Raw genomic sequence first — 19,896 nt, 5'->3', positions numbered from 1 at the left:
TTAAATAATCTCTTATCAATACGTTATTTTTAGGTACAAAACTACGTGCGTATAGTGCGATATACTGTAATTCTGACGTCATATTTTGAAGTGATTTTTTTGTGTGTTTTGTGACGTCAGAATCAACGGAAGGAATTACTAATCGACAGAAATACTTTACTATAAAAGAGTTTTTATTCGAAAAAAATAAGCAGATTATTTATGACCCATTATTAAGAATTTGTTAATAAACTACATTTTATACCAACAGTAATCTATTTTTTTAGATGTTTTTAAACAATCTGCCATATTAAACAAAACAATACAGCACACCGTCTACCTAATTCTGATGTAAATGTAATCAGATCAAGTTGTCTTTGTTTGCAAATACAAAATCTTGCTATAAAAATGTGCAACCTTTACACAAATGCTTTAGCTGATGTCGATATGTAAGCAGTAATTTGTTGAACCCAGTTTGTTCAGAAGAATGAAAAATACATTGTGTAAGTACACATCCCAGATGGTTACTTACAATAAACAATATCATTCCAAAAATGGACCGGAAATCATTTACAATGATGGCGATATGTAGACCTCCCACTTAAATGGTTCACTTTTTGTTGTAGTTTGAGTTTATGAGGGCATACAATATTAATAGCATATATATATTCCTTTAACAGCACCATTTTACTGTTTTGTTTTGATGTAAATCCAACACAAGGTGTAAGTACTCAATTTGCCAAAGGTAAACGTTTTTAACAAAGAAAATGTCTACCTTTGATTTTGCTACCCTCATTTCTTTCATGCGTGTATTGAAAATAATTATATTTCAATACTGTATATTTGTCATTCACCTTGTTTTCTCAAAGTCAGTCGTGTAAGATGAAACTCTTTCTGTATCTCCATTATATTGATATTAAGTATTGTTTGGGTACTGCGGCTTTTGGGATTCCGAAAATCGTGTATCTACAATCTGTTCCCTCCTTACTTTATGTTATGTAACCGTATGTGTAATGACGTACTTACTCTTACTTTATGTAGATAAGGATTATGTATACATGTATACAGGTTTGTTTCACTCGCCGTCATTTTAAACTAAGAATCGGTATTTTAATATTTGATAATCAAGATGGAGAGAGGTACAGGTACAAGGTGTTAGTTCATTTTAATTTAGTTTATTCATTAATAACATACCCAATATTGAAAACTTGGTATCTAAAAACAAGGTTATACCCGAAACTATAAATATCACCTGAAAGTCCTTTACTTTAATATAAAGACATATTTTGAATCACACTTTTAAATCTGATATATATCTTCCCATCTAATATCACAGTTAAGCTAACTTATACGACATGAATTGTTTTCAAAGAAGAATATTCTAAGATTATTGCTATTCGATACATTCTTATAACAGAAGATAATGACCTTTTTGTCTATATATAATAAATTATAGTGTATAAGAAATGCCTAGTCTGTAAATAACACCCAAGAAAGTTCTTTCTTTATCAAAAGTTCATTTGTTTTATTTTCTTCAATTAATTCTTCAATTTTCTTTTTGTCTTTCGCTCGACTGTGATTTATAAATTATGTCAAGAACATATGTTAAGGTGAATCAGTATTCGATCTATAGATATCTTGTAATAATCCAATTGAAAAGGTGTATTGTTATACATGACCATCTTTCCAGCCATTTGTTGAAATATTGTTAAAAATTCTTATACAATTCGGAGTTCCTATCAAATTACACCACATAAACATTTAGCTACAAACCGTCAGGCGAATCGAAACATCACATACTTCCGGGTTAGCGTAGTAGATTATGTCAGCCTGAAATAAATCCAAAAAATTATCCAACTACCTGTGTTGTACGTCCTTTTTTCTTAATAAGGAAACCTGTGCTGAACGATATAATTCCTTAGATGTGTCACCATATTTATCTTAAGATCTTTTACTTAATAAAACAATATACACATTTGTTTGCACATTGGCAATGGATTTCAATAGTTCTTACAGATAATTTGTTGATTTTTTATGTAACTTTGTTATTCTAGATAAAATATCTATTGATTGAAACATTATGACATATTAATTCATATAAGGATGGTATGTAATAGCTCCATGCAAATCAATTGGAAAATGTTTGGATTTTTTTCCAGTTGCAAATATAGATAATAATAATAAAAAAATAACAAAACATTTACAGCAATAAAAAATGAAATGTTTACTTAAGTTAAAATGCTGATGTTTGAAATACATTTTGATGCTATGACATCGTATTTTAAGGAATGTTCTAATTTCATGATAATTGTACATATTTTTTATCGTTAAAACAGTGTTTTAAATATTGTGTCACCAGAAAACATTATTGTAAGAAAATGTAACACTGTTGGTTTGTTATATAAAATTTCTTTTTCTCTGCATTGATGTCTCTGTCATATTTGGTATTTGATAAGTTTTACAACAAAGTAGATTAATACAACATTGTTTGCTTTTTTATAAAGCTGAAAATAAGACTAAAATTTGCATCCAGGGGAGGCCGTCCTTACACTACCTTAGCTGGGAATATAACGTTCGTCATGTAATGTCATATTACCAGCTAGTCTTATTTATGGACGATCTCCCATGTGTGCACTGTGGTGCGGCGTGTGTATGTTTTGGAAGGCTTCAGTATATTCATATTGTTGCCACTTAAAATAGCGGATATTTTGTCCTTGTTAGAGTGCTATCTCACAGAAGCATACCGACGGAGACACCAAACAATCACACCTCGCTCGGTCACATTATACTGACAGCGGGCAAACCAGTCGTGTCACCTCCTTTCTGCAGAACTTTAAGTAGGAGTAAGCGCTTATGTTTGGTTTGATTTATTGTATTTACGTGGTATTAACAGCCAGGTGTCATTTAAAGACGCCCTCCTGGTATATTTGTGTTACTTAGATAGACTATGTCATAGGACGTTAAGTCCAACTAACCAACTATACTAGTGGTATATGGAGACTGTTTGCCATAATGAAGAACCTTTATTACATATTTGATAAATGGACTAAACGTTAAATACAATTTAGATTTAAAAATAACTTGTGGTAAAGCATAGTACCAGTGTTGTGAGAACTTTATTAGATATACTTTCACAAAATGTCAGGGATACTAAAAAATTGCCACTACTTTACTAAGTAGAGGAAACTGTCTCTGACTGAAAGCCTGGAGATAACGTCTACACATGCATGCTAGCCTACATGGAGAGCGCGTTCGGACAGAAAGCGGGGTCGACATCTACCCGACACGGGCACACGCGACAGGCGAGGTGTCTCTGGTGAAAACACCCCTGTCAAATTCGGCCCGAATCACTATACTTCGAAACCAGAAGCAGACGCCTGTAAATATACACAAAATAAGGGAAAAAAAGTGTTCGTTGTATTTTGGGTTGCACTACCATACAATGTATTTGCTATATGTAGATATAAATTTTTTTTGTAGATTTCACGGGTTTTCTGAGACATCCTGGAGCTTTTATGATATTTTCGGTAACGTTGTGAAAGTGAAACCGGGTGTCCCTGAAGTGAGGTTCTATTGTGTATAAACCGATGTTTGTTTGATAAATTAACGTCCTATTAACAGCTATGGTCATTCAAGGACGGCCTCCCATGTATGCAGTGCTTGCATGTATGTTGTGCGAGGTACGTGTTTTGGGAGACTGCGGTATATTCATGTTGTGTCTTCTTATATAGTGGAACTGTTCCCCTTTTTAAAGTGCTATATCACTGAAGCATGCCGCCGAAGAGACCAAGCAACACATCCCACCCAGTCACATTATACTGACAACGCGCGAACCAGTCGTCCCACTCCCTGAATGCTGAGCGTTTTTGGTTTGGTTTGGTTGTTTAATTAACGTCCTATTAACAGCTATGGTCATGTAAGGACGGCCTCCCATGTATGCGGTGTGTTGCGTGTATGTTGTGCGAGGTGCGTGTTATGGGAGACTGCGGTATATTCATGTTGTGTCTTCTTGTATAGTGGAACTATTGCCCTTTTTATAGTGCTATATCACTGAAGCATGCCGAGCGCTAAGCAGGAGCGATTTCGGGTTGCGTTATTCCGGACAGTAAAATTAAACTAGTATATTTGCATATTTGTAATTAAATAGTTATAGAAAAAAGATAATGGGGATAATATATATATATGTAAATATATATTTGTATTATATAAAAAAAAAGAAAAAACTTCATTTCTAGCGAGAGCAAAACACATTGTATGTAGTATAAAATAAATGCAACTGATATATGACGATCGCATATAAAGTAAACATTTTGTGAAAAAAAAGTTTAGAAAAAATACATTACTTGTGTGGTATGTTATAGTTGGCTTCATACCTGGAACTGCTTGTCTGACTGCCTTGATTTTTTGTAGGGTTAAAAACTTAATATTCCATTTTTAAATATTTAAAATAGGATATCTATGAGCTCAATTAAATTTTTTTCATATATGGCATAAATGGTTTTGACAGAGCACACTTCCAGGGGTTGATGTATTAGATATATTTTATATAAATATTAATATTAACAGTTTGCACTGACATAAACTCAATAACCATGCTTTTTAGTATTATCATTATCAGTGTATAATGTTAGCACAACACGCGCGGCGAATACGTGAATAGTTGATGGCGTAGCAACGTGGGATCATGACCCCACTTTCAGCGGGAACATCTGAATGACTAGATTCCAATCAGCTGTTCAATCGAATTTGTTGACGATGACGGGAGAGAAAAAATATGTGTATTTTGATAAAAAATATGTAACTGCCGCGGGAATAAATAATATTCATTTACTGTAAATATAAGGAATATATGTTTAATTTGTTGAGTTTATGAGCGTATAATGATAATGGAGCCCGTGTAAATGTTATGCTCCATTATCATCATACCCTCATAACCTCAACAAAATAAAAATCTATTCCTTAAATATATTATTAGGACAATGTGGTATATGTATATACACCAATAATATATAAGTAATGGTTTATACAGTAAGAATATAGACACTGTAAAAGCACTTTATGCATTTTGGTGACACAAATCGTTGGAAGTGTTTAAAAAGTTTTATATATAAATATATATTAAACACACCCTGATCATGAAACTTCACTCAATATATCATACTAGAATATCAGAACAATAAAACAGTATTAAATGTTTGCATGACTAAGAAATAATATATATATATTGCAAGTTGCAGTTTAAAACAACACCGGAAGGAGAATATAATCTTCCAGTATATATACTGAAATATATATATATATATAATTTTAGTAGTGGAAAGGGAGAATTACGATTAATTCTGGATCAAACATCATTTTCTTAATACAATTATGTTCTATATAATATGTTAATAATGTGATTAATAAAAAAAAGAATCATAAAAAATCTACTATTTTAATATTGGAAAGAGAGAGTTACAAAGAAAAGAAGAAGAAAAAGAATACTGAAGAAGAAACAAAGAAAAAAACAGCATTTAACTGGTCAGTTTGCACACGTTATGGGTAGCTCTACGCGCTGCTGAAATCGATTTTTTAACAAAGTATTTGAGAAAAAGTCACCGCGCTAGTCACTGGGCTTGCAATATTTTTTCCAAATCTTGATGGTCAGTGACTTGGAAAATTCTGCCGCTTTTATTTTTAATTCTAAGTTTACCGTTCATGGACCACTTTGATGTTATCTGTGGATGTTGGTAGGCTTTCTTTAGCAAGTCCTGATTGTTTACCAGTTGACTTTAGTTCGGAGCGTTCTTTGATTTTGTGGCTCTGTGCGAAAATTTGCCTATAGTGTTTCTAGGTTTTCCATGTCGGTATGTGCAGTGTCCACGTCAGTCTCTGTAATGTCCAGGTTGAGTTTTTATTTACATAATTTGATCACTTTCACAGTAGTGTTTTGTAGGTTTCACTTTCATCGGTGTCTTGTAGACCAGATATACGTATGGAATTGGCTCTTCCATGTTGTTCTAGATCGTTGATGGCCTTGAAACTATCCCAACTTTAGCCATCTACAGTTTGTTTTTCTATTTGTACAATTTTCTTTTGTAAACTGTCCTTGGTAATATGAAGGTCATGTATTTCTCCCTTTAACTTGTCCACTTCTTTGTGTTCTTCTTTAAGAGTGCTTATCTGTTTAGTAAAATCATGTTGGAGCCTTTCTACTGCCGATTCAAATTTTGCCGTCTCTATTTTGAGATCTCTTAATTTTACAACTTGTTGTCGAAAACATAATGGGACTTTAGGTTTCAGTCGTTCAAAAGGTGATATGGTAAGTATAATTTTCAATTATCTTTTCTACGAAACATGTAATTATATATTCATTAAAATCAGCACGTAACTAAAGAAAAGGGAAAAGGAGTCTTATAAAATTTTTATTTTATTTAAGAATAACTTTGATTAGCCTAATCACCTTTTGAACAATCGGGCCTAGAGAAGTAGATGTATTTTTATAAACATAAATTTTAGGGTATGTCTGGCAGTGTCTTCCATAAGGAAAATGTTTACTTTTTCTTAGGACTCGATTGCCGTGAAGAAACATTCAATTTTCGTTCACATTCACGTGATAACTCGATTTTCTCAAACAAAACATTATTTTTAACCGATTAATACCGTAACGCTTGTAAACTTTGTCAAGATTTAGGAAAATTGGTATATTTTTCATTATTTTAATCAGAAAGATTGCCCGAGTGAAATAACGGAATTTCTACCACAAAACGTCGTGTTATTCCACTCTCAGGCCATTGTATAAATGTGCAAGGTACATGTATTAATGATCCACTAATGGAATTCCAGTCTTTTGATTGGTCGAGATTTAAACTTCGACCCAAACTACTTTTTTCATTGTAACTTCTCAAATCGTTATCAAAAATTGAATGACATCATGAAGTCCGATTGCTGCTTGCAGAACAAACCGCTGTTGACACGGATGTGTGACGACGTCGAAATATTTCATGTTTTCACGTTCGTACCATAAACTATCGTCTCGCCATAATGGTCTTTTGTTTAGTTAGTGATATATCTTGCTGTACGAGGACGCTGTTGTAATTTCGGTAGAATTAACGCATCTAGACCAGACATTCACTAATTTAGTTACAATGTTTGATGGTTATTAGGCGGGAAGTAGATGTAGAAGTCACTTAGCTGTAACCATGTCCGAATGTAGTTCGACAACGATTAGTTGATTGTTCAAGTATCTATAGAAATCTAGATTAAAAAGACGTTCGGTGAATAGGAATGTATGGATGTTGTTCACAATTAAAATAATTTGTTATTAAAACATTTTTAAGCAATTCAGATTTTTGAATATAAATGAGTGCCCGTTTGCTTATGATATCATTACACCTTAGTTGCATATGTCGGAAAATAGCGTTATCTTATTTTGGCCTTCTTGTAGATGATTTCATTGTGGTAGAACAGGTCACACAACTCGGGGTTATTGGACATGGAATTTTATTTCACACTCGTAATTTTTTTTTTTTAAATTTCAAAAGTCATTCGCTAAAGCTCGTGTCTTTTATAACGTTTAAAAAATAGCTCACTCGTGTGAAATAAACATAACCGACCAACGACACGTTGTGTAACATCTATTGAGTAACTTAATCCGTATCAGGTTGTTTTGTCATAACATTTAAAAAACGCGCGATGCTTACTATACTCCGACCTACAGTCGAGTAACTGAAAAGGTACGAATGAGACAACAAATATCACACCCTGGTTAAATGGCCGATATACTTCATGAATCTATATGAATGATTTCTATGTGCTACACGTGCTGCTGAAAACCCGATCAATCGAAGAATAATTATGTTGGTGTTACGTGTAACTGAGCGGTTAGTATTAAATAATTACGATTCAGGGTTCTGAATTATAGATGCCAACTATGTAATAAAAAAAAATCAATGGCTACTAGTAGTGATGCATAGTAGTTTGTTTAGAAGGTACACTGTCTATTAGCTATTAAAAATAACAAGTCTATTCCACATCGCCTGACGTGGATGTTGGAATTCTCTATGCAGTGTATTGCGTTTGTTTATGCCTTTAATATTTTCGGAGGCTGTATATTCGTGATGCATCTCATTCATATAATGGAACTCTTGCCTTTTTATCTTAGGCATTAAACTGTTTTCCTATGGCATCCATGGTCTATATCAATGACAGAGCTTTGTAGACAATTTTTTTGTTTGCTTGCTTGCTTAATTAACGTCCCTTTACATGACACTGGCTGTATATAGGACGATAAATAATCACACAAACAAATTAAAGCGCTCAACAAAAGGTCAAAAGTGAGGCGGTGTCAAGGGACCGGAGACGTTAGGAAGAAGATAAAAAATAAGATCCTTAATTTAGTCGCCTATTACGATCATGCAATAGGGGCAGCAGGCACAATTATAACAGCCTGTTCCATTTATTGTTTTGGTTGTCAGTTATCCCTCCATAGACTACACTTTGCCTTGGTTAGTTTATATAGAAGAAGTAGCTAGTTAATGTAAATGTAGTGCTATCTCTCTGAACCATGCTCCTGTATACCTAATGAGACTTAAATCTTAATAGAGAATGTACGTACGTTCTAATCTGCGTACAACACAATGAAGTTGCCAACATCAATTTGCCGTTCTATTTTACATAAAGGTTTTTCTTTAGATCGTCCCTATTAGCATTGACTTGTATTCTAAACAAATTAATAAGACACGTCTTTTGTGTTTTAGCAACTTAAAACGGAAAAAATGTTTAAAAGAACACTGCGTTCGCATTAAAACGGCGGTTAATGTATTGATAATACCTACATAAATTAACATATTAACATATGCCGCGTTTCATGAACCGTAGGTCGGTGGTTTTTCTATTCTCGTACACCTTCCTCTTCTCTAGTTCTACACGTACCTTGTTGGTCAAGGTACTTATATGGATAAAATTAAACGAGCGTCTAATAAATACCAACTGTTGGTTTACATATTAATGCATTAAAGTGCCATGGGGCGTTGATCACCTTTATCTTTGCTCTGGTGACATTCGTCACCACAGTCCATATGAAATGTTAAACAGGGAACAATACACCAGGCGACAATGAAAATAAGTGCGATAGAAACACGGATTGCAAAGGGTGGAGGGAAGCAAAAATTGCAATGAATTAATGACACACAAAGTTTTCAGATGAGGGATTACAGAATCACGAGAAAAATACTATATGGCAATGGTTTCCGATCAACTCGGTTGTAAATGATTATACTTGCACTTGTAAATGATTATACTTGCACTTGTATGCCCTGCAGGTAAGGCGTTAGAATTGTACCTGTTGCCCCTATTGCATGATCGTAAATTTCGACTAAATTTAGGATCTTATCTTTTCTCTGCTTCCTAACTGACTTTATCTTTCCTAATGCCTCCCTTGGCACCGCCTCACCTTTGGCCTTGAGTTGAGCGTTCGCCCCCGTGAGGAAGGCTCTGGGTTCTTTCCACTGGACGAGACACACTTAAGTCTATAAAAGTGGTAGTTTCTGCTCCTGCTTAGCGCTCAGACTACAGGGAGTGGGACGACTGGTTCGTCCGTTGTCAGTATAATGTGACCGGGTGGGGGGTGTTGCTTGATGTCTTCGGCGGCATGCTTCAGTGATATAGCACTATAAAAAGGGCAACAGTTCCACTATACAAGAAGACACAACATGAACATAGCACAGTCTGCCAAAACACGCACCTCGCATAACATACACGCAACACACAGCATACATGGGAGGCCGTCCTTACATGACCATAGCTGTTAATAGGACGTTGATTAATCAAACAAACAAACAATTTTGCACTTGTGTAACTTTCTAACCATTTGAGTTCTCATAGCATACAACCTTAAATAATTCACTTCGTAATTTAGGGGTCGTGTAGATAGTTCAGACTTTCAATTATTTTATCCTCCTAGTTCTAAACTATGTAAAAATGTAACTTGTTTTAAGGTGAATATTTTCTTGAATGGACCCTTTAAAGCGAACGATTCAATTCGTTGACCATGGAACGTAGAAATTAAAATGGCTATTAATGATTATTAAATTTATTTCTCCCGGTTTAACCGAGCCTGGGACATAACGAAAATAACAATATTTGAATGTTGCTTCTTCTCATTTTGACGTATAATTGGTTCTTGTAATGTTAAAGTGACTTCATGTAATGTCAGAAAATATTTCGCGCCATTTATTGCTTTTGGCCAATCAAAAGTCAACATTCTATCGTGCAATATATGAACACCAAGTTCTATTTTTAACCCATACGAACCTCTTCTGGCGCACTGAGACAAATGATCCCTAGCTGGTAGTTGAGAAAGTTAAACATACATATAAGATACATGTGCATGTAATGTAGAAGATAGAATGTACATCTATGCGGTTAACGTTTCGGTGGATTCCATCTGATTGGTTCACTCATATTTTTCAATCCTGTTTTAGCCAATAAGATTGAAGTTTGCATACACTTTATGGGAGCAGCAACGGAGTCGATAGCTGTTGTAAACTCTTAGTATTAGTATTTAGTTTTATTTCTGACTAGATAGACCTGTATGTGTTGCGTAGTGTAAACAACCGTGGGTCTCTGATGATGGTCATCGTCCTACTAAAAGATCTTGAAAATATTTGCAAATTAGCCGAGCATTGTGGTAAGTTTACACTGCGACAGCAAATTAGTGCACACTTCTAGAGACCGTTCATATCTGTACTGTTATGCGAAATGTTGAATTCATGTAATCGCAAATCCAAGAAGCGTTTAATGGTAAATGTATCGTGCGAAAAGCGCAGCCCTGTAGATAGGACGTAAAATGGGAGGCTGTCCTTACATGACCCTTGGGTGTTAGTAGGACGTAAATCAATCAAACAAACAAACAAACGAAAAGGACAATATATAATTATATTATTCCCGATATGTATCATAATAATACAGTAACTTAACCCGAACTGTCTTGCGTATTGCCCTCGTGATATACATTTTTTTACACCACATATGCGGTTTATACGCTGTAAGCTATTTCAAATACTTATGAAATAGCTCAAGTAACACTCTTATTATGCTAAAGTGTTTTTAAAACTATTTCCAAACAACAAAAATATGCTAATGATAACTTTATATGTGTTTGAATAAACATATACCCCCTTTCGAAAAGAAATCACTATATCATGTATATCACTATATCATGTAGACTCAATTACTTTTATTAGTACATATTAACATATACTGTAATTTCAAGGATTACATCAATGTATAATCCTTGGGCAATCTGCCTGTGCGGGTTATCTGGAATTAATTTGACTAAATCATAGAACATGCCTGAGTTTGCATCCCACGGTCTATACTCCGGTGCGGGTAATACGCAGGAAATGACAGTACTTATTTGTCATTGATTTGATTTAAACATACAGTATTTTATTGAGTAATTTTACATACAATAGGATTAGGCACAAGTTTGCCAACTTATATGAAGCCCTCTCCTTACATTATAATTAATTATATAACAAAGAACACAAAAATGGCAAAAATATGATATTTACAAGATTTTAGAGAGAATGAGAGAGAGTTTGGGTTTATTTTAACAGATGTATATACTTACTTAATTTATTGAATTATGTGTATTTGTGATCACTCCCGATGCTAACGACCGAAGTTGTACTGATCGCTGTACCTGCTGCCCCTATTGCATGATCGTAAAAGGCGACTAAATTTAGGATCTTATCTTTTCTCTTCTTTCTAAATGACCTTATCTTTCCTAATGTCTCCCTTGGCACCGCCTCACCTTTGGACTTAAGTTGAGCGTTCGCCCCTGTAAGGATGGCTCTGGGATCTGTCCTCTGGCCGAGACACACCAAAGTCTATAAAAGTGGTAGTGTTTGCTCCTGCTTAGCGCTCAGCATACAGGGAGTGGGATGACTGGTTCGCCCGTTGTCAGTATAATGTGACCGGATGGGGTGTGTTGCTTGGTGTCTTCGGCGGCATTCTTCAGTGATATAGGCAACAGTTCCACTATACAAGAAGACACAACATGAACATAGCACAGTCTGCCAAAACACGCACCTCGCACAACATACACGCAACACACCGCATACATGTGAGGCCGTCCTTAAATGACCATAGCTGTTAATAGGACGTTAATTAATCAAACAAACAAACATCATTACATGAGAGTAGGAGGAGAAGTAGTATCAGTAGGAAACTAGAATTATTGGTCAAATTATTGCTAATTAACACATAAATAAATGTTACAAGTTTTTAAAACATGAACGTTGCTTTAGATCTGCAGCACCTATAAATATCGGTCAATTTCATATAGTAAAAAATATTTGTGATATCAATAAAAAAAATGAGTACATCGGTAGAAGCAACCGATTGCCGCCCGATATTGTACTAAATCATTACCCATGATCATCAAATAACACGCTACAGATGGAGCGGCAACCGGCTGAATTTACCGTACATATATATACATGTACATTATAATCAGGGCACTCAGACTTCATAAGAAAGAGACAGGGGTCATGAAAGGAAAGGTCAAGGGTTGCAGTAAAGAGAAAGAATTTATAGAGAAAACAGAAGATGTTCATACGTTGTATAGATAAGATATTCAAAAGGGAAAAAATTGTATTTCCATAGTACAAACGTTCACAAGCAAACACACAGTTAATTAAAAGTTAGGTAGTGGTGAAACCATTGATTTTTAAAGCTACATGTACGCATATACGAATGACAAATTGAAAAAAAGCAAATTATCACTTATTTGTAAACTTTGTTTGCTGACATTGATTTCTTACAAAACTATAGATGTAGGTTTATTCTTTGAAAACAAGAAATAATTAAAGCGATGTACAAATGCATAATTTGGTTTCATTGTAAGATTAAATCTAAATGGGCTTTTGTATATAAATGTGATAATAAACATACATAATGCCAATTAAGTATGTAATTTAATACCAGTCACTAATTAGGTATGCATTTATGATACTAGTTGATAATTAGGCATGTAATTATGATACCAGACACTTATAAGGTATGTAATTATGATGTCAGACACCAATTATGTATATAATTATGATACCAGACACTAATTATGGATGTAATTATGATGTCAGACACTAACTAGGTATAAAATTATGATGTCAGACACTAATTAGGTATGTTATTTGAATACCAGACATTAAATATGTATGTAATTATGATACCAGACACTAACTAGGTATGCATTTATGATAACAGTTGCTAATTAGGTATGAAATTATGATACCAGTCGCTAATTAGTTTGTAAGATATGATCTGGTACTTCCCATCCCTATTTTCTTTTCCAATAATATGGGAGCGATATATATCATCTCTTCCAATGTTAATATCAAGTTTTGAGAATTTCTTTTCTTCGGCAGTAATTGGGACATTATGGAACCGTAAACCGTTTCGGCGGCCTACATTGTCAGAGTTCCTCGATCTTGTCCTCCAAAAGACTTGTCAGACTTCCTACTGTACAATACAGTAGAATATAAACAACAAAAGAAAACGGAATCGTCAAAATATATCCGGAAAATTATTATTACAGATCCGTAGGAAATTTACAACCTCCCCTATGATAGTCATCTAACCAGTGTTTGATATTGGAATAAAGACGTTTATAATTTTCTGCATTATGGATGTGTTTGCACAAATCACACCATTTATCCGTTGCCATCAAATTTGGTTTCTTAGAAAAGTATTTAGTCCATGCAAAAAATCTATCCAAATTATCTATTGTATTCGCACTCATTGTCTTCCCTAGTGCAATAGCACTTTCAAAGTTCTTTGTATCAAGGTATGATCCGGGAGGGAAGTAAAGCGAATAATTTAATCCACCACGCAGAACCGGAATTGTTGAAGGAGAAAACCTATAGGTCTTATATCCTTTTTCTGTTACATAATCTACACACAATGAATTTTCAAATCCAAGATAATACCGGTAATGCTTTTTAAGTATTCCCAAGCAACTGCTTTCAGTAGATTTAGGACATTTATATGCCCCACATTTACCATAGATGTGAACATCAGCAGACTTGCGGAGATGTCTAACGTATTTGTCTCGTTTACTAGGGGTTCTACAATTTGAGACCATCCAAGCTGCGGTCCTGTTCTTTACTTTCCATTGATCCGACATTGATTTATTACTTTCTTGAAAATATTGAAAATCAGAATAAAGGCATGTAACGTCGGAATCTCTCCTAAACGTAAATGTCCAATTAAATACATTTTTCCAATTAGATAAGTCAACAAAATAATGCACCGGAGACTCCATTCCATGCATGATCCAAACTTGGCCACGTGACTTCTTAGGAGGAACCGTACTTGTTAAACGTGGTCCATGGAAAATTACAAACTTTGCGGAGGATAATGCTTTTGATCCAGAAATCAGTTCGCATCGGTTTTTACAACTGCTAAACTCTTTCCCTGAAACCCATTCGGGTCTGTTGTAATACAGAACTTTTACTGTCTCATTGTTTAACTTCACAGAATTTGACGTCATATGGTTTACCTTTGCAGAATAGGACTTCACCATAAAAGCTGGTTGATTCTTGTTCCCTTGATGTTGGTTAATTGTTGTGAAAAAATACATCATCACTATACACAGTATTCCAATGACCAATACTCCTCGCCGTATGAATTGTAGAGTCTGACTGAAATAAATAAATTTTGTATGAATATAATAAATGAATACATTAAAATTATAACCAATATTCAGTTAATTGTTGCGTTATTTTCTATCTGGCGCCCTTTTAATTTTCTGAAACGTATAAGAAAACAAGGCAAAATAACAAGCAAACAAACAAAACACACCCTCTCTAAAAAACACACTCTCTCACAATTTTCTATATAAATTGTTACAGAATATGCACATCATTTTCTAAAAAATGACCTATTTCATTGAAATTAATCATACAACTTTGATGATATATAGTAGGAACCCCCGTTGCAAATGTATATTATTACCCAATTCCTATACAATCTTTTAATCCCTCTCTTTTCACTCCTGGAACTTAAAATCTATCAGTACGTGAATTAAACAGCTATGCACCTGGTAATTTCTATATAATGGTCATTTAATCTCGTTTATTAACATCAATGAACATGCGCTTACCAGACGTACGTATAAAAAAACACTGTGCCCCAGGTCAAATTATTCAATTATAATATTGCATCATGTACATTTATACCCGATAATTGAACGCGCCCCATAGAATATATTCTTAGAGGAATTGCTCCATTCAAGCATGGTTAACATAAAATCGCAGTCCAATCCCTAAACGACTTTTTTATTTATATTTTATGCAATAAAATCGTCATTTGAATGTGACGTAATTATTCAATAAAAGTCGGTCAAAAGTGGGAGAAGCTTACTCAACTGAACAGCGCATGATGACTCTTCGCGTAAGGTAGAATTTTTCATCCGCGACGACAAAAAGTTAAATATTTTATTCAATATTCAATTTTGCTAAAAGTTAATATATATAATAACATTACTCGGCCACATGTGTGAACTCGGTGGCCGTTTTGTGCAGCGAGGCGAAGCTGACACACGCTTACACAATTTAGTTTGCCGAAGTTGTCAATACACCGATGGTTCAAGTAGCTCAACGTGTTTGAGATTGTCGTCTGCCTTGACGATATTACATCATTAGGAGCCATGTGATTGTGTAATCTACGTTAAGATCCATCGCCATCTACAGACGGAACAATTTCACTTGTGTTCGATTGGTACAATATATTTGTGGTGACGCGTAACTGTCAACACGTGGATTACTAGAGGTGCATGTTTTATAAATTCTCAAAGAACAAAGAAAAAATGATATGTTTATAACTGACCTCTGTCAGAGGGTCTCACGCCCGTCCACCCCAAAGACTCGATCGTAGGACGAACACAGACACAGAGGCAATGTTTACATTTGATAGCACTGCACGTCGCCCCGGTCGGGATATTTTCCTGTTTCTTTATAAAATTGTTAATTTAAAAAATGTTGGCATCATATATAAATATAAAACATATATGTATTGTTTGCATTTTTCCAAAATTCTATGAAAAACAACAATATACACGTAATGTTGCGTCAAAATGAAAACAAAGCCATGTGTTTCTTTTTTTTTTTTTATATATAAGTAGCCCCTTTAAGTTGAATAGAACACTTTCATACGTAAGTTTTCATACGCAAGTTCAATGTTACCATGCAGTTATGGTAAACAAAATCGGCTAGTATTTGCGCATAGTGAACAAGCCTAGCTAGTGTAAATATAAAATATTGACAAATTCCACGTCATTATTAAGTATTTTAATTGATACCGTTGAAATTATAAATCGTTGATCAATACGTTTAAGTAGGTGCATGTGTACGCTGTACCCATACCCGAGCCAAAGTCATGCACGCCGAACAAATGAACTATAACCACTGAGGAGGTGATAAAAATTATTTTTAGGCAAGACAATTCACCTAATAAGGTAAACAAACTACTGTTCCAGACAAAAGTTGCATTACTTTACGAGCAAGGGACTGGGTTCGGCACTCAAGACGTTCGACCACAATGCGTAATGGCGGACAGCGAGCGAGTTTGAACATTTCACACACATTTCAACACCACGGGGTTTTCTGGCATATCATCACAGTAAAACCGACTGATCTAATTTCCATTAGAACTGGGGGGTTTTCGATATGTACAAATTTTAATGTTCTCTTAGACCGAATTGTCCCTTTAAAGCAATGTAAAAATTTATCGCTAAAATTTTATATACTCTGTGACTTATTCATGATTATACTGTAGTTCTATGCTTACTCATATGGAAGTTCTTTTAACATTTAATATCATGACACTTAAAGATATGATATATATATACATTAAAAATATAATTTAAAGATATATACACACATTTAATTATTTGAACGATTTGAGGAATACCCAATGCAGTTTTATGCTGGGTTCACATAAGTTGAAATATGTTCCTCTTGCGTTATTTAAACAACTTTGTTACATGTAGAACTTACACAATAACAAAGAACTTCCTTTGAATTGTATCATTACATTAATTTACTTTAATATTTCTTCTAATAACAGCATAATTATCATGAATATGTCGAAGTCATGTAGATATTTTTTTGTAATTTGCTTACACAAACACAATATCAGTTTTGTTCGTTTGTAAAGTCAAATTACGTTGTACATTACCTAGAATTATTAAGATTTATCGGAATATAATTAATTTTATTTTAAAATTATTATTTCAAATTACAACTAATTCTAAATAATTATTAACAATGGGACGTAATATAATATAAGTAGTTTTATTTTAAAAATTCATAAAAGTATTGTCAATGTCCCAAACTAGACTGGTAATTTACCAGGAAGACATTATTGCTATATATATCCGCAGGCCATAACTACGATGGCTCATATCAACCGACATGGCAACTGCTTTACTAAACTGTAGTTGCACACACATTTGTGTAATTGTCGTGGCAACTGCTTTAGTAAAAAGCACTTGCCAACGTGTTTTGTCATTTTACTCGTTTGGCAACTGTTTTACTAGAGTAACTGTTTTGTCATCCTTACGCGTGGCCCATATCAGCCGTATTGGCCATCGTCTGGCTTTTGAGACAATTAACATTCCACACCGATATCAAGCCAAGTTTGACGCCGTACAGGTGTGCTGATTAAATGAAACCAAAACGATATTTTACGACACTTTACCAACACAAAGGCGATTCCAGTTATATACAAATAACATACACGGGTAGTAACAAGTTATTGATATTGCTACCATCCCAGGATGGTAGCTATTAGAATCGGTCGCTTTTCCTGCCATGTTGATGGGAATTCACATGGTTATAAATAGTCTGTTCACTTTGATTGGCTGGCCAAAACTATTTACGTGTGTTGATTGGTTAGTTGTTGTTGAAGATTTCATGTGTAGAAGGGGTAACAGTGGGGAAATTATTGCAAACAAATTGTCATTAGATAAACCCAGAGAAGTCCGAATGTTTTTTCTGGTTGTCTGACATTATTTTCAGAAATCACACAAGGCGGCGCTACACGATAGATCAGCGCATGGGTGTATATATAACCTAACTAGTACTGTTAGCTAGCTGATCGTGACCTACTTGTAAAAACTGTCGTTTGCAAGGGAAATTCTTAAACAAAGTAAGGCTTGTACAGTTTTTAAAGAAATGTTATGCTTGTTTCTAACATGTTATGCGTATATTATGTATTTCACCAACTTGTCCAAGTATATGATTAGACTGAAAACTTGGAATATACCGCAGTCTCCCAAAACACGCACCTCGCACAACATACACGCAACACAGCATACATGGGAGGCCGTCCTTACATGACCCTGGCTGTTAATAGGACGTTAATTAATCAAACAAACAAACAAACAAAGGAAAAGGCCCACTTCACCTTCTGAACAACTTTATTAAAATAAACAAAATGTTAATTTTCATAACGCAGGTCGTATTATGTTTCCCGACGTCGTGTTATATAATTAGTTGACTATATCTGCGCCATACGGCAAAACTTCAACTTCGTAAGTGCTGTAACCTCATCGAAGATGTGAAAAATGAATTATACCTATAAAACTCGGTTAGCTTTTTTATGTCATTATTGTTATATACACTGTATGTGGTATTTAAACGAATGAAATTGATAATGATGGTCAAAGATCATCTTTGGTCATCATTATCAATTTTATTATGTTACAAGCTAATCGATACTTACATAATATATATCTCATTGGCTTCTTATGTAAAAATATGTAAAATATGTGTTTTCGTTTAAATACCGCATACAGTGTATATAACAATAATGACATAAAAAAGCTAACCGAGTTTTATAACATATAGGTATAATTCATTTTCCACAAAAGATAATACGGGCAGTCACTTGAAACGTCATGATATACACGTGCATATCAAAAGGTCTCCAATACTTTTAAATGACATGTATCAAATTACTATTAAACGTTTCTGTCTTAATTTGCGTGCCCCTATGTTTTGGCTGAGGTGACCAAGATAGCATTTTACGGTCTTGGAATAGCAGTTGAGACTGCTTATTTTACACGTGTTCATAGAAATTTAACTGTCGAAAACAGATATATCTAGATTTAACATCCCATGAAAAGTTACATGATATAAGACCACGATCGAGAGCATCGTGGGTAGCGATAGGCCAAGGACATATCATTGCAGGCGGTGTATGGGATTTGCAAATTATTTAGTCTAGATGAAATAAATGATTATTCTAATTACTGGTTTATGTAAATAATGAATGAACTTGCAATATTTCCAACGTTGGACATTTTTATTTTGCTATAATTAATATCGATGCTGCTATCGTTTGTGCGATGAGATGAGATGAAGAGGTTTTGCCGAGTCAACTCGGTTTTCCCTATCGACACCAAAATAAAACTTGTATTGTAAGATAGTGGCCGTGTATTCTGTTTATCCTGCAACTTTTTCATTATACATACAGAAGATGGTATTCAAAACGAAAACAAATTGCCTGCTATTTACACGATTTCGCTCGAAGCGAAATGCTTCTTTGATTATCAAGAAAATATGCATTCACTAAACCGAATGAGTGTGTACTCCTTTGTACTACCTTGGGAAACATGTAAGCGACGTCATTCAGGTGATTGTGACGTCACTGTTCGGCGGGACTGACTGCCGTTTCATTCACTCCTACTAAAAGTGACGTCACTGGAATGTTCGGGATCAAGTCATCAAATTTAGAAATTGAATCAAACGAAAGAAATTAAACATCTATTTACTGACATCGTAATATTTTCCTATTTCAGCTATTACAGGAAATTCTTATTATTCGGTATCGAGTTCTGTGCCCGACTAATGTCGATATTAGAGCTAA

General features: G+C 34.4%; 1 protein-coding gene across 2 annotated transcripts in view; it reads right to left on the bottom strand.

Annotated features, from left to right (window-relative positions):
• Nucleotides 1-11,124: 11,124 nt before the first annotated feature.
• LOC138319844 (glycoprotein 3-alpha-L-fucosyltransferase A-like) overlaps nt 11,125-19,896 on the bottom strand; it is a 59,338-nt gene continuing 50,566 nt past the window's right edge. Inside the window, exon 2 of one of the 2 annotated variants that reach the window (XM_069262983.1) lies at nt 11,125-14,662. In XM_069262983.1, the coding sequence (XP_069119084.1) occupies nt 13,556-14,662 (1,107 nt within the window). In that variant the 3' untranslated portion in view covers nt 11,125-13,555. Of the gene's footprint in view, nt 14,667-19,896 lie in introns of both variants that reach the window. The other variant, XM_069262976.1, reaches the window with a different exon arrangement.

Source organism: Argopecten irradians, chromosome 1 (assembly GCF_041381155.1).
Source record: "Argopecten irradians isolate NY chromosome 1, Ai_NY, whole genome shotgun sequence".
Classification (NCBI taxonomy): Eukaryota; Metazoa; Mollusca; class Bivalvia; order Pectinida; family Pectinidae; genus Argopecten; species Argopecten irradians.
Note: the sequence above shows the minus strand (reverse complement) of the source record. Positions and strands in the feature narration are given on the sequence as shown.